Source organism: Ostrinia nubilalis, chromosome 27 (assembly GCF_963855985.1).
Source record: "Ostrinia nubilalis chromosome 27, ilOstNubi1.1, whole genome shotgun sequence".
NCBI classification, from domain to species: domain Eukaryota; kingdom Metazoa; phylum Arthropoda; class Insecta; order Lepidoptera; family Crambidae; genus Ostrinia; species Ostrinia nubilalis.
This window is the reverse complement of record NC_087114.1, coordinates 5207250-5224262: the sequence shown is the minus strand read 5'-3', so window position 1 is coordinate 5224262 and position 17013 is coordinate 5207250. Positions and strand designations below refer to the sequence as shown.

Below are 17013 nucleotides of genomic sequence, written 5' to 3'. Positions count from 1 at the left end.
ATAGGTATGTAATTAGACAGTTTTTTCCATTATCAAAACGAAAGCTGTTGAAACTGCAGACTCGGCTGTATAGCGTATGCCAATGGCCTTATCCTGCAAAAGGAAAGAATCGAACCAAAAAAAGAATCCAAAATTGACAGGAAACGTCTACAAATATTGCATACACGGCTAGTTGTGTTACATTGAAAGTTGAAACATTCGCAAATGTAACAGGAACAGAAGGATACCAACTGTTACATAATTTGAAAGAACAGTTACACAACTGTTTATTGGATGCTAAATATACACTAGTTATACCAATTCTAGTTGATAAGATCTTAGCTAACTCGAAATCTTGAAATCACAATGTTATTTTAACAGACTGTCTTGTGGCTAGAGCAGTATTTTGAAGATAAATAAACTCTTCGGTCGATGGACTGACGACTCTGATAAATTGTGTTAAATCTAAGGGCTTGTTCCCGTTTTTTGCAGGAACTGTTTTTACAGGATAGGAGTACGTATTTTGATATTAACGTTCACATGAAAATCCCGTTTGCAGTCCCGCAAAAAACCAATCCGTTCGAATTTGTAACACACATAATGTGTGTTCACACGATAGTCCAGTTTGCAGGATCCTGCATTACTAGATCCGACGCAACTGGATTGCCCTATGAACGAACCAGAAGCTGCAGTATCCATGGCTTTAAATAATTAAGAAATAAACGTTTTAGACAATATATTATGTATTTTTTTAACTTACGCAACACGCCTCTAAAAACAGCAAGTCAGTCCTTCCTTTTAAAAATTCAAGGCTTCGTACATTTTTAAATTGGTATCCATTGCCCATGTGCGGTATTTAGGAATTAATCTCTCATTTGTATACTTCATTTCTTGAAAATAACCTAGAAAAAAGATTTATTTAGGACTCCATAAAAATCCAATAGAAAAAGAAGTTCTGTCGTTCAGTTTTTCCCGATTTTTCGATACTCATTTCAAATTTTACTCCTCACAAGAATCTTCCTTGATCTTGTTATTGGTCCAGATTTGCGCTTCATCATCATCTTCAGTTCATTTAGTCTGAACTGCAGGAGCACGACCCTCTAATTTACCAGATGCAAATGGAGGATTTGGCCAACACCCCCCAACGCGCCAAAATTTTGCGCGTAGTAACAATTTTTTTGTTAATTTCTTCAGTTTGTCACATAATACTTGAAGAGTTTATTATTATATGTTATTCTACAAGATTTGATCCTTTTGTCGCAGACAATCGCAGACATAAAGTCTAGCTTTTATAGTTGTCGCATTCTAACGATTTTTCCACCCACTGCTCGTTTAACCGACTGAACTGATCCTACTAAACTATAGACATAATTTTCAGTCTTTGGGTTAGTAAGCAGTCATGAACTGTGCCAATCTAAAATTTTAGTACATCTATACTAATATTATAAATGCGAAAGTAACTCTGTCTGTCTGTCTTGCTTTCACGCCTAAACCACTGAACCGATTTTGATGAAATTTGAAATAGAGATAGTTTGAGTCCCGGGAAAGGACATAGGATAGTTTTTATCCCGGTTTTTGAAACAGGGACGCGCGCGATAAAGTTTTTCTGTGACAGACAAAATTCTACGAGGGCGAAGCCGCGGGCGGAAAGCTAGTATAAAATAAAGCGACTCTATCTTTTATGTTTTCAGAACAAAAAAGTTGAATCTTAGAAAAAGTTCGATATAGAGACTCACACACACCAAACGCAACCTAAAACATGTGGTGATTTTGTTACTTTTTGGTTATGATAAAAAAAAATGTTACTTAATGTTAATTTGTTAAAGGAGAGCGACTCCTTCTGGCACAGGTGCCATTGCACTTACAAGAAAGAGTCCTCAAATCCTATTAATTGTTGTTGTTAACGAAATAAACATTTTTCAAACATTTTTCATTTTTTTTTTTCATTTTTCAGAGACAGAGATGACAAAGGTGACTGAGTTTCTTCCGCCACTTCTTCTCAGCACCAACCCATATGTCGTCTCGAAGTGGTGGTAGAGCAAGCTATATTTGGGACGTGTATAAGTGCCCTGGAAAGGGCCTACATGCTAATAAAATAATGTCAATTAGCTGAAGTACCTATGTAATGATTTTGACGAAGCCTGTAAGGAAGATAGTTTTTTAAACATTAAATGAGGGTTGAGAAACCAATCATTTTTCAAGCAAGGGAACTGAAAATTCCAGTGCAATAAAGTTCTTAGTGATATGCCGAGGCAGGCAAAGACATGAGCAGAAGCTAGTGATTGTATTAATAAAGATTTTCTCCGAATAACGATTTTGACACAAGTACTTAAGTTAATATACACAGATGTTGTAGATTTGGTACTTTCCTTTAAAATGTTGCTTATTATAATGTACGACAAACAAAGAAATAACAATATTCCGAATTAAATTGTAAAGCATTCCTTGAAATTTCATCTCACGACTTACTTCAATTCTGTGAACAATTTATTAGCTTTTTGGAATAGTGTGTATTCAAAATGTTCAGTTTATTGGATTTTATTGTGCAAGTTTATTGTGCAAGTTTTAGGTTATTTGGCAAAAAACAGAGTGATAAGTTTATCTAACTTTTCATTAAAAGAAACCCAAAGTATCTAAAGATTAGGAGTCTTAAACTACAGTGCTAAACTAATAACTTTATGGGAGTTTTCTATACGGTTTTTCCTACATCTAGACCTATTTTATACCCTTGGTTTCTAAGTAACTTGTAACTGAGATTGACTGATAAAATGTCCGACTTTAAACTAACAGTGACTTTAGAAATTGCATAGCTATTTCGGTTCAAAACTTTTGTGTTAATTGAATTTCGGAAGGCATGTTAAGCCGTCAGGTCAATTGAACCATGTGACATAGATGGACAATGGACATGGCCGTGTCAAACGCATATGGCAGCTTTAAAGTCTTGACACTAGAATTGAGAGCTTACTATTTGGAAGAAGAAGATACTAATCGATTGATTTCAAAACTACGAGTATCAGTGTGGGGTCTAGATTTCTAGAAGTTTTGAAAAATCTTGATACTTGAAACCACCGGGTATAAGGTCAGCACCGAAAGTGGAAATTACCTTTAATGCTCCCACCTGAAGTGTGTGGCTGTTGACTCTGTTGGACGTTGCTCTGCGACTCCAGCTTCGTCGTCACAGAGTTCCACATATCAAACATGTTCAACATCTTGGCCCGAAGGCCCACGGACTACGCATCCATAACACAACTCACCACGAATAACGCATCTTAGTTCCGCACTAAAAATACGAGATACTTCATGTCTCAAGATTGTTCGAACGTCGTACAAAATTCTTAAGGCTACTCACTGATCCCCAATTAAATTTGTATTTTATATATTGCCATCAATTATAAATATTTCATACTACAATATCATATAAACTTTCTCAAATTCTCAACTAATGTAAATACGCTATAATTTGTAATTCAACTAGATTATTCGGATTTTAAATATCAGTCTAAAATTTCGTTCGTAAGGTTGGGTAGTTGCTCGGGAAGATTACCGTGGCTACAAGTAATTTGTGAATCTTATTTAATTATTGTATTTAATAAAAACTATTTGTTTTGCGATTAAATATTGCCGTGTAAATTGATAAACCGTGATTAAATTTTCGGAAAACTTAGAGATATTGTCACTGTGTCTTCATACAAAATATTTGGTGTGGAACCTGAAGTTTTTTCGGTTTGAATGATCCATACAGTCTTTTTTTCTTCTTCATAGTTCGTTAACGTTTTTTTTTGTTCTTGAGTGGCCAGGTTCAGTTTTGATTTTGGAACACACTCGCGGTAACCATGTTTCTTTTTGGATTTGGAACGCGTTTTTCGTTTTTATGGTGGTGGCGTTCTAGCATGCACTGAAATGCAGTTGCAGCGGTGAGAGGTGGGGGGTTTAGAGGGGGGGAGGAAGTGGCAGCGTGGACTGCGCATGCCCGACATCGATCTCGCATGGCCAACTGTGTCTCAACACTACTTTTCTTGTTGTGTATGCTGTATACGTATGTCGCCGCTTCTATTATGTCATTCACTTTGATGTTGTAGTATAGCTGGTATAGCTGTTCGCCGCCATTGTTGACCAGTGTTGTAATGTGAGACTTATTTCGCTCGGTTTAATTTCGAGTAAATTGGTTTTTAGATAGATACTGTCGATATTTTTAGCTTAAAGAAAGTAAGGGTCAAAGTACTCAAACTTTGGATAAACAGGGCGGTTATTAATATCTGGCGACTTACGATACTGCTAGAATCTTTCAATGAACGCCACTCTACATATTGATCTTTAGTAGTCTCAGTTAACAGGAATTTTTTCCATAGCCTGTTTGTAATATTGTCCTTATGACAATGATTTCTGACACCACAGTGTTAGTTAAGCTTAAGTTTAAAATGCGTTTGTCTATGTACAGTGGACAATATACCAGAATATACATTTATTGCGAATTCACTTCTATTATTTACAACTATACATACGATCCTTCAATGTTCAGCCTAACGTGGAGTCTTCCAGTGACTTGGCCCACTTTTAGTTTGGTCCACGGGTCAAGTAACTGGGCCCACCTTCAATGTTTTTATAATAAATTAAACACCAAATCAACAAAAATCTACTCTAGAATATTAGAGTGGGCCCAGTTGCTGGAAGAAAAACTATTTAAAAATACAATCCAGTGACTTGGCCCGTGGACCAAGCTCAAAGTGGGCCAAGTCACTGGAAGACTAACGAGCATTCGTGTGTACATCGTGGTTACAAAGCTTTTTTTACTTAGATACACAATCATTGTCACCTACTCGTATTAAAATTTAATGAAAAAAGTTTACTGTGTAAGCTTTGTCTACTCTGATTTATAAGATTTCATACTAGCCCTGTATATTAAGTACCTATACTAAGACCGTGTTAAGAACTCTTTTTAGATAATATTAGTGATAGCAGAAAGTAGGTCTATGTACGATAGGAGTGACTCTAATTTCGTTTTGATAAGAACGTTCTGCATATTGATATAAGTTTATTTTGCTTTCTTTTAGAATTTTATAACGTACTGAAATTCAAGAGTGTGGTTGCGGGTTCGATTCCCGCTGGGATCAGATATAGTGTCATGATTTGATCATGATCAGGATCATGATTATAAATAAGTAGTTAGGTTTTTTTATTATTATGAGAATTTTTAATAACTTGAAAAAATCGAATTGCCTAAGTACGTTGTGATTGGGAACCGAAAACACGACCCTTCGCTTGCCGGGCTAAGGGAGACTAAAAACAAATTAAATAGCAAAGAAAACGCGTTTTCTTTACATTAATTTAAAACTTCAGCTAAAAAACCTATTTCAGTTCCAAGAAACTTGTATAACGTCAGCTCAGTAACTTCTTTACTTCTCTCATTCTTTCAGTATGAAAGTTTAAACGGCGACCTTGGGTCGGTGAGAGCGAAAGCGAAATAACGTTTCGTTACCGAGAATAACGTTATCGTTGTAACGGTATTGTTATTTGTTGCAGGTTGAAAGGCAGGCAAGTACTGAAAAGTTTTTGAAAAAGCATTTTTAATGTTTCATTTATTTTTTGCTTGTTATGGCTTCATGAGTTTTGTACATAGCCAGTGTCACAGTGTATTGATATTGTTATTTGTTGCAGTTTGTAAAGTTATTTTTAATTGAGTTGACACTGGCAGGCAAGAGGTCTCAAGCCATTAAAAAAAGTGTTTCTAGTGCTGTCACTTTTTTCTTCTTTTGGATAGGGCGTCGTCGTGCGGTTTGTATAATTTGTCTTTATTGTAAATTATTAAATCAACCTAATTTTTGACATCCATAAAAAATGGCCTCTAAATACGGTCACGGGACTATTCCCACCTCTCGTTCCCACCACTGCAACTCCTATGTAGCCAGGATCTACAGCTTGACCGCCATAAAAACCCAACCAATGAAGGTCAAGTTTTTCCCGGTTTCTCTACATACGGTTAGTTAAATGGTTTTGTTAAGTTTTCAAAGTGAAAAAACGTATATTAAGTAGGTATCTTGAAATAATTGAAAGTTTGTTTAAAAATTAAAAACCAAAATCCATTCTGCTAGTCCAAAGTAGGTATTTATTGCACTAATAAATGAATAGAATTTATATTAAAATAACTAGGAAAGATTGAGCTTTAAGGTATTCTTGGAACGTATTTTGTATTTGCGTACAAAGGACGATTTTTGCATCTATTTTACATAATCTAACTGATGAGCATTTCACTGAAGATATATTGAAATGTTCGACAGTAAAATATACGAATAATAAATAGAAATAGAGAGATCGAATAGTGACTGAGTTTCTTGCGCTGCTTCTTCTCAGCACTGGCCCATTTATTGTCCCGAAGCAGTGGTAGGGACATGTAAAAGTGCTTTTTTAAAGCATACTTACAGAAATAAATGAGTTTTATGAGTTTTTTATGAAGGACAAAAAAGTATAATAAACAGAATTATTCAAATATCGATAAAAATTACATAACATAATATTTTCAACTTTCGAAATTCGAATTTGAAACTCCTAAATTCACAGAAAACCCAAATTTTTCAATTTGGAATTGCTTATTTTTTTATACATATAAAATGGAAAGTTTTTAAAGCAATGTGAACCTTCTTTCTTTACACAAACAGTTAATTTCTACGATTAGTCATAAATTACAACACGTTTTGTGTTTCGTCATTCAATCATTCGTTCAATAAGCGATTTCCATCAGCCAATTCCAAATACAAATAAACAACTATGTAATGTTGAATTTAAATTAACTTTTAGAAACGTTAATATTGTGTTTGTTACGATAGTTAGTTAACACTAAAGATTTGTTAAATTAAATTGCATTGGACATTAATAAATTTTTCTTTGATATAAAATAAGTTTACATACATGAATTTCTGAAGCTTTTGCTGATACTCTACCTACTTAAATCTGTCACCATAACAATAATGTTTAACAGCATAGAGTTGTGTTTTAGCAGTTGGATGGAAGATAGCAAGTTCCTCTGTGGTTGAGAATTCCAGCTGAAGGTGGCTTTAACCTTCGGCCTGATCATCACTTTTCATGCATGCAGCTTTTGATACTTGATTACTGGCTCTACCTACGGGTATTCCTTGAGTGTAACTGTAGATAAAAGTCCTTTATATGCCTCTTACGACATCTACGACAAAAGTTAAGGTGGTTCTATTCTACTCTGACGGAACACAGTTACAAAACCTTAATTTAAAAATAGAATCGAAGAAAAAAAAACATCAATTAATGTTAAAAATAGAATTCGAGAAAAATTTAAAGAAGGAATCAGAGAAAAACGAACATCAGTCAATAATGCAATACATAGGCTACTACTACTGGCCATAATTGAAAAATAGAATCAATTAAAAAAGAACATTCATTCGAAAAAAGAACACCAGTAAATACGCAATACATAACTCCCATGTCCACAGACAACTTGCATGCGAACAAAAAGCGCGACGGGGCCGAAACGCTGCGCTCGCGTCGCTGAGTTACGCAATGTTACGCGCACGTAGCGGGTGTGATCGAGGCACGAGCGGTAGCGGATTCGAATCGCGGTATAACCATTTTTTAAGCAAAAGATAATTTGATTTAAAAATAACATGGTGGTTTTTTTTTTTTGTGAAATGGATGCTTTTTAGGCGTGCGATGAGGAAGGAATGTATTTTCAATGCTATCAAAAGATTATGTAGGTATATGGATGACAAAAAGATGAACACAAATGTGTCGAGCATTTTAAAAGTATGTAGAGGTTAATATGTACGAATTTGTAATAATATAGACTGATATGTTGGCAACTATAAAAGAAAACTAATTGAAACACTGACGAAAGATAGATCTTACTTTTGTGCAAAGGTCGCAACCTTTAACACCATAATTCCTTATCTTAAATTATTAAAATATATTAAAACATTCTTATATAAAAGTCTCAAATATCAAAAACTTGACAACTATTTAGTCTACAAACGGCTATTTCCAGGAAAACATTATTTAAACATTCCAGAACAATCTAAGTTCCTTGTAAGCCTGTCACGTCTGTCTGTCACTCTAACTGACCCTCCTTTGTATAATCTGGACTATTCTGGACCCTCTGTAGGTCGGAAGGGCTTCAACTAAAGGGAGTCTTATCTAAGATTGAATATCGTGTTATCTTAGATACCCTTAGACTACAGACTTATATCGAAATCGGCCTATACCAAATTGGTATAATGTGCGTGTTTAATGTTCATACTGATTAACAGCCCGACCTAACTATAGGCCGAATAAAAGTCTATGGTGTGCGGGGTGTCAAAAAAGATGCTTTAGAATTTAAAATATTAATTGTTGCCTAAAATACATAAAAAATGTAATGAAATATTACTCTTGGTAAGGATTTTTTCCTAAAATATGTAATAAAAGGTCATCTCAAGAATGTTAATATTTAAGAGTTTTAAAAGAAGTCTAGAACTAATTATAATTTCAACTGTATAACTGTAACACGATAAGTATACGTAATAATTATCAAAGATTGCATTAAACTCTCATATTTAAATAATTACTCATAAGTCTTTTAAAATAATTCCCATATTTTATTAAACTAATTAAACAAAAAAGTTTAAAAAACAATCTATATATTTTATATCAGTGAACTGTAAAATACACTGATTTGGAACAGCACTATTTAAAAATTATTCAAACAAAACGCATACAATGTCGTTCAGTTGAACAATGTTGCAAGTTACATATCATAAGAGAAAGGTAAGCTTATGACTTGGACCGCAGTTTTTAAGTGAAAGTAAGAACTGCCGAATTCTCTCGAGAAAGTGGCGAGAGCTGATCGACTCCATAATTATTATTAACCATTATAAGAGATAGTATACGCTAAAAGCAGACCCGGATGTTATCGGTGGAGGGGCCATTTTGGATATTGTCCGTTTATTTTTGCGATGCAGGACCTCTTTTGTTGAAAAAATGAGTTGGGCCTTTTTGCAGTATGCAGAAGAAAGGCGTTCCTTTTTTGAAATCGTGTTCGAAAGTTCTCATTCAAATTGTCTTTTCTCGTAATGAGATTTGTATTCTATTTTTGAATTCCCTTTTGTTTTCTAAAATCTATTTTCAGAACTATAAAAATGTAATTGTTTAGATTACATGCTATTGAATCACTATGTGTTTCATTAAGCAACTTAATGTAACTATTAATTTAACAAACAACATTCACTAAGTACCTATATATACTTTTGATAAGTATCTATACTAATATTATAAATGCGAAAGTAACTCTGTCTGTCTGTCTGCCTTGCTTTCACGCCTAAACCACTGAACCGATTTCGATGAAATTTGGCATAGAGATAGAGTCCCGGGAAAGGACATAGGATAGTTTTATCCCGGTTTTTGAAACAGGGACGCGCGCGATAAAGTTTTTCTGTGACAGACAAAATTCCACGCGGGCGAAGCCGCGGGCGAAAAGCTAGTAGTAACATAAAGCCTACTCTATAAGTTATGTCAAGTAGCCAACGTCACTTACAATCTTTTTTCCCCCTAAGTAATTGCTACTTCAAGACTAATATTGTCTTTACCTAAGATGGTAATGCAATTTATAAATCGCATAATTCGTATGAAGTTTTGCAGGATCGCGTGATGCAAGGACAGACAGGCCCTCGTGTTAATTGTTCATTAATATAGCGAATTCGAGTCTTTTGTTCTTCATCTCAATTAAAAACAGAAGCCAATCGAATTCTGTGGGATGAAGAGAAGTTGAGTAGAAGTTATAACAAAGTTTGCGATCATGTGAAATGACGATCGAATGTGCAATTTAAAATTGGAACGCCTTTTTTGAAATTCGAAACAAAACTTTTCATAAAAAGAACTTTAAAAAGTTTTGAAGAGCTATGCGTAAATGAGCGTAACTCATAGATTTCCCTTTTTTGTCTACAGAAAATTGAATAAATAAATGACTACCCACAATCAAAGGCAAACATCTTGTAATCCCTTTAACATCGACCTAGTAACGGAGCAAATAAACTTTAAAACAGATAACAAGTCACAAAAACAAGCATATAAAAAACTGCCCTTCGACACCCGAAAGAGAAAAATTATATTTCCAAATGGTTTCCCAACATCCTCTGTCTCGTTCTTTCGCAAAAGCCGCGTTCGCCGTCCTTCTCGCACGGTATGCAACGTTAAATCTCATGCAACTGAGACCTTGATAAAATGCGAGTTTCGTGATAGATAATTGGTATACGGGTCACTATTATACGGGCGTTTTCAAGTATGAAATAATAAAAAACAACATTTTTTCGTTAATGACATTTCGCATGAAAAAAAGTTGTTTAATTTATTTTTTAATTGCAAAAGTATGTCATGCGCTGAAAGAGTCATTTTTAATAGATAATAAATGATGTTTATGTTAAAAAAATATAATGAAATGATGTCAAAAAGTTTCGTCAAAAATACCCAAAATGTTTTGCAACATCTGCGACCAAAGTACGACGAGCGAACAATCTTAAAACTTATATATAAAACTACTCACGTCCACCGCAATGCATTTGTTACAATCCAAACATTCACAAAATGGAATCACCGAAAAAAAAACACTGGCGGTTTGTTAAAAAAAAACAGTCTCAAAAAAGAATTGGCGGCAACAGTCAAAACGGAGTTCTTAATTCAAATTTCGCGTGTGCGAAGCTTCCAAATTCGAAAGTTTCGACGCAGCGGCCGCGCGCCTGCGTTCTACGACACAAACTGAATTTTGTAGGCGCAATCCGCGGTTTGGCCGCAAGGACTGTGAAGGTACCGCTCGGCCGAAGAGTTGTTCTAGCCGAATCGACACGTTTTGATTGGCGAACTTTTGAATTCCATATGGACGACAAGTCGACAATTATTTTAAGTTATAAACGATAAAAAAAAATTTTTTGGTTAAAAAAAATACAAAAAAAAAACATTACTCAAATGAGGTAACATGGTAACATGCAAAAGACTAAGACAAATATTTGTTTTATTATTTTGTAAGTAAATACATGTAAAAGAAAATTACTGATACTCACTACCTCATACAAAATTATCGTAAAAACTTAGTAAATAAAATTTAAAATTAAACAAAACGAACTAGGCACATTCAATTATGTCACAACGAAAACCGTTAATTTAGAAAAATACTGGTTCTTTTTTTAAATAATAAGGGCTAATCAATCACTGTTAAAAAAGCATTTTCCTCATAATTTTTTTCTTCTAATCTATTGTCATACTCATTTAAATGAGTCACACATACACAGACTGTCAAGGAAAGTGGGCAGCTCTAAATAAATTGATAAATAAGTAAACAACACAATGCTCTGGTTAGAAATAAGGTAAAGTTTAGTTAGTAGATCACTTTTCAGTCACACCACAGAATAATAATGTACTTCGTGTCATACATTTTATCCTAACTTTTGATATAAAATATCATTTGTTAGTAGTTTACGGAAAACTGTTACTTAAATTAAGAACGATAACCAAAATCTAAAATAATACGCAATAATTTTAATATTTGTAAATACTGCGTAAATAAAGCCTAATTAAAAACCTAAAATCAACATTCGCTAGCAATAATTAAACAAAACACTTTAAAAAAAATAAAGCAAATATTTTTTTTTCAGTAATTCATTTAACTGGCCAATATTCAAAACGAACAACCTAAACTGAAAAAAAAGTATTCAAAATTGACAAGACCTCCAAAAACAATCGAAATAACTGGCCAGTGTTAATTTGAATTTGGAATAATATATTGTCCAAGCACATCTAACAATAGAAGTCCGAGTTGCAAAAATACGCACATCATTTTCTAACGGGTTTTTTAAATCAATATTTTTGACCTACTTTTGTAAAATCGGCGTGTCTTTCATAATCAGCCCTTCGAGGGGGTCGAATTTAACCCTTTATGGTGTAGGCTGACGAGTTATCCCATGGGATGTTGTGAAAGAACATTTGAATTTGTTTTTGTCATTTTTAAACGCCATGTTTAATGTTATATTTTTATTTTATTTATCCTTATTAAACAAACAAACAGCCTTATTTTAATACAGTATCTTAAAACTAAGTTAATTTTACAGCTTAATGTTTAGAATTTTTACTTACTTTGTTAGAATTACTCAAGATTCATAAACATTCATGTTTATTTGATATAAATGTATTAGACTTTAATTCATTAACAATAACTATAAGTCTCATAGATTTCCATTTAGACGAGCAAACTTCATACAGAGTAGAGTAAAGAATTTTGTTTGTTACTCCTTCACGCTAAAACTGCTGAACAGATTTTGATGAAACTTAACAAAGTTATTGTTTAAACATCAGTATACAATATGGAGACTAAATATTGACCATCCAATAACGTTTGGATTTTAACCTAAAACTAATTCTGGTTTCTAACCATACTTGAGGTTTTAAAAAGGCACTGAAAGCACATCGACTTAAATACTATAGCATATTATGTTGCTATATTTTATGCTTATGTATATCCTACTAATATTGTAAATGCGAAAGTTTGTATGGATGTCTGGATGTTAACATGTTTGTTACTATTTCACGCAAAAACTACTGAACTGATTTTGATGAAACTTTGCAGTATTAGAGTTTATAAGCCAAAATAACAATTTATGACGATCTGTGGCATTTCACGCGGGTGAAGCCGCGGGCAAAAGCATTTTTTTTTCTTTTTATGCTAGACAAGGCAGATATTTGACCGCAATCGCACCTGGTGTTAAGTGAGATGCAGTCTAGGATGGTACATATCTGTCCTGTAAGTATTTTCTATATTACAAAGGCAATGTATAGTATAGTGTAATATACATCCCAATCTTCCACAGTTCACCCCCGTGGTCACCCCAGAGGACCAAACATGTCAAACGCGCGGAACACGTAAAAGCCATCGGCCAACCGATGCGAGAGGGTTGAGCTACGAAAATTAAAAAAGGGACAGCTTATACATAAGTAGAACATAATGCTCATTATTTAAATAAATAAATGAATTTAGATAATGGCAGAACATAATATGTTCGAATTTTTGACCCCCGAAAGAGGGCTGTTATAAATTTAACATGTCTGTATGGGGCTGATTTTTCAATCGTCATAAAACTTTTAACTGAAGAATTAGTTTGGCACATTAAAGCTGAATTGCACCAATATACTTTAACAATAACCGGTGCTTTTTGTATGGAGTTTGACAGATGTTTGACGTTTGTTAAAGTCAGTCTAACAGTTTCACTATGGGAAATAGTTAAGTGTAGTTCAGTTAAAATATATATATGGTCATTTTATCCTACCTCAATCCGCTCTCCTGATCACTTTCTTCTCTCTGTCCGATCCTTCCGTTCCATTTTTTTCTTTCCTTAACCGTTTCCCCGTTTTTACTCGACGAATGGCAACACACAAGCCGTGTAAAGCCAACAAAAGAAAAAAAAAAAAAAACTATGGAAAATGGGAAAACTATGTTTCACTATGGGAAATAGTTAAGTGTAGTTCAGTTAAAAGATATCTGACGATTTAAAAATCAGGTCTATTTTTCAATTTTAAACACTTGTTTTAAGTTTGTTCTTAACTTTGTTTGATGAAAATTGGTCGAGCCGTTTTTAACTAAATAGAACAGTGTTCAAAAATGATGATGTTGATTGTATTAAATATTATTCATTTTATTATGTTTTCAGTAGTAGTTGCTAATACGGACCCTAAGAACTTTTGTCTAGCGTAGTAGGGTCCCGTTTTTACCCTTTGGGTACGGGACCCCAAAAACTTTTGCCCAGCGCTGGGACACAAGACAATAGTACCCAGATTGATAGAGTCAAGTCGTCAGATTCGTGTTATCGGTCGTTGACCGAGATATGCTATCCTTATCAGGTACTATCAACGAAATTAGGTTACTGTGTACTGGTGTTCAGTGCGCGCGAGTTTATTTAACTTTAATCTCTATAGTTAGGGAATAAGGTTCAATTTTCAACGGGATAGAATACTTTGTTGAATTGACAGTATGACTGACGGTCGTATACAGACGGCGAGGTATCAAGCTGTAAAGTTTTATGCCAAAATAAGACTTATTGCAATTGCATAAGAGCTACAATGTGAAGCTTAACATGCCGCCATTTTTAGGGGGGAAGTGGTGTAATAAACTAGCTCGAAAACATTGAATGTACTCGGTCCGATGACGTATTGGTAAAATTAGTTCTTGAATAGGTTACAGGTTCGGTTCCCGAAGGGTCAACGGGACTATTCCCACCTCTCGTTCCCACCGCTGCAACTCCTGTGTAGCCAGGATCTACAGCTTGACCGCCAATAAAAACCTAACCAGTGAAGGTCAAGTTTGTCCCGGGGAAAGTTAAACTGTCATTGGACCCGCAACGAAATTAATCAGAAGAACATAGGAGGAGTTCGAAGTTAAGGTTCGACTTCCCTCCGGTGCAAAATGGATGACAGGTGACAAACAAAGTTTTAGTAATTTTTAAGAAAAGATTCTTATAAATTAACGTAAATGCGCCTATTACCGCCAGTTTAAGCTGACTTCGGATAAACGATAGAAAATTAGATATAAGACGTGGTGATAGAAAAGACACTTTAAGTTATTTATAACAATGATGAATTAATCTTTGAATTTAAGTAGTAAAAATGAGTATACAATCACACAATAATTAATAAATAGCAATTTAATCTGAAAAAGCAGTTGTTTCTATTACCGACCTATAGACGAGGTGTGTTTCTATTAACGTTTTTTCTGTTTCTATTACCGACCGCTAAGAATATTGCTCTTCAATTGGGTATATTCCATGAGGCACGGGTTCGATTCCCACTCAGAGGCTCGGGAACCACTTGATTTTTTTCAAGTTAAATTTGTTTTGCTTTTAGTTTTAGTTAAATTCGTTATTTTTATCAAGTACGTTTTTTTAATTATTAAAAAAGAAAAGGCACGCTTCTCGAAAATAAATAAATAATCAAGCAGAAATAGTAGAATAATAAATTTCTCTATTATACTCTTGATTACGCGGTACCCGGTGTTCTAGTGAGTAGTGGGGGTCATTATTTAAACTGTATTTGAGTTTTAATAAAATTTAATTTTCATTTAATATTTTATTTTTATTTTTAATTTGACTATAATTTTTAATTAGTTTTTGATTGATTTTAATTGTGTGTAATCGTGTATTTTAATTTAAACTATGAACAATTGGACACTGTATGTATAATTATTTTAAATTATTTTTTTATTATTCAAAAGATCTTAAAAAGTTACATAGTAGTTGTGATAACGCATGATTGGTTTGGTGTCATGTCATAAATGTTAGTTATATACAAAATACAGGCTTATAAGTCTTCGCAGGTGGCGTTATAGTTATGAGGCGGTAATAGAATTAAGTATGAATATTACTTTATTCTATTACCGACCGTAAAAAAAAACAGCAACCAGCTAAAATATCTACTTTAATGAAGACGTGATCAGTGAAGTATCATTTTTATTAGGTTTTATTTTATATCAAATAGGTACTAATTAGAATTTAACAGGTTTTTATAAAATCTATTGTCATACATTATTAGAGATATTCTTTAATGTTCATTGCAGTTTTATGCCAAACCTATGACAATTAACGTATGGCGTTAATTGATTTAAGTATGTGAAATATTCTTATGAATCGATCAAGATAACAAAATGGAGGTTAAATGCGTAATTAAAGATATAAATACCAAAATAAAAAACGTTATAAAAATTCTAACAACGCCATGGGTCGTTATTAGGAACCAAATTATTAAAAGTGTTTCTATTACCGCCCTTATTTAAAATTGTATTTAATCCACAAAAATACAGCGAGAGGGCTATATTGAGGGTTTATTAAGGAAACTAAAGTACGAATTAATATTGTTATGCAAAAACATGTTGGTATACTCATTTTAAATGTGTTAAAATCGCTAATTAATAACAAGGTGCACCTTAAGTAGCTGGGAGCGCGTCAGTATGAAAAGTGCGTCCGTTGCGGGCGCGTCCCATTTAATGTCAAATAACTCCGTTTACTGGTTATTTACGAACACAAACTTTAATCGTTTTGATAGTCAATAAACATATCTAGATATTTTTTAGGTAACGTGTTTTCTGGAACCTGTTATTATGTCTTTTATGAAAGAAAGAAAAATAGGGCGGTAATAGAATACAAATTTTGGGGGGTCGTTAATAGGCGCACTTACGTTACTAAACCTTTGTCAGGTCAGTCAAACCTTTGTCAGGTCAGTCAAACCTTTGACAGACTTTTTGACTATTCCCAATACTTTGTTATGAAAAGAGCCTCAAAAACTTTTTAAATTGACATTAATTAGTTAGCTTTTAATTATGATTCAGCATATTAATGTCCGAATTTTCATTTACGTACTTTTCGTTTAGTTTAGTTTAACTTTATTTATACCTTTATGTTCCAAGAAATTTAATATTATTTCTTTCAAAAGAAGAGTTAACAAATTGAAGTAGACGAGTAATTTGATACAAAATCATTTATTAATACCATTGAAAAAATGCATACACAGTTTTATGCACGTGGCGAATGCAAGTGCAATATTGCAAAAACTAAATTTATTAAAATTAAGGGCCTATGATTTTTCATTCATCAATTTGTTTCTTTTTTTTTTTATTCACAACGAGGAAGCTCTTGGCCTGCATCTCACCTGAGTGTGACCAAAGTGATGATCAGGCCGAAGGTGGAAGCGAGCTTCACCCGTAAAGAAAAATGTTGCAAAAACGGAAAATATTATTCAAACTAATCTCAGAAACTACTGGTTATTTATAAATATATTTTTGTGTTGGATAGCCCCTTCATCAAGGAAGGCTTAGTTAGGCCATATTATAACATCACCCTACAGCCAATATTATATAGATTTTCACGCTTAGGTACAAAGTTGCGGGCACAGCTAGACTACAAATCAAATGCTTACAACGCATCCAAGATTATGAACTCGGTAATATGAGCAATAGGTATTATTAATATTATTATAAAGGATGTAGGTATTGTATGTAATTAAAACCCCGAA

General features: G+C 33.6%; 1 protein-coding gene across 5 annotated transcripts in view; it reads right to left on the bottom strand.

The window, feature by feature from the left end:
- The window catches only part of LOC135084997 (probable nuclear hormone receptor HR3), a 177367-nt gene that overhangs the window by 132101 nt on the left and 28253 nt on the right, over nt 1-17013 (bottom strand). The window contains exons 1-2 of one of the 5 annotated variants that reach the window (XM_063979766.1): nt 10514-10735; nt 3083-3259 (exon numbers count right to left, since the gene is read on the bottom strand). The exons of 1 other annotated variant lie outside the window; for it this stretch is intronic. In XM_063979766.1, the coding sequence (XP_063835836.1) occupies nt 3083-3188 (106 nt within the window). In that variant the 5' untranslated portion in view covers nt 3189-3259; nt 10514-10735. 3 more of the 5 variants (XM_063979768.1, XM_063979767.1, XM_063979769.1) reach the window with 3 other exon arrangements.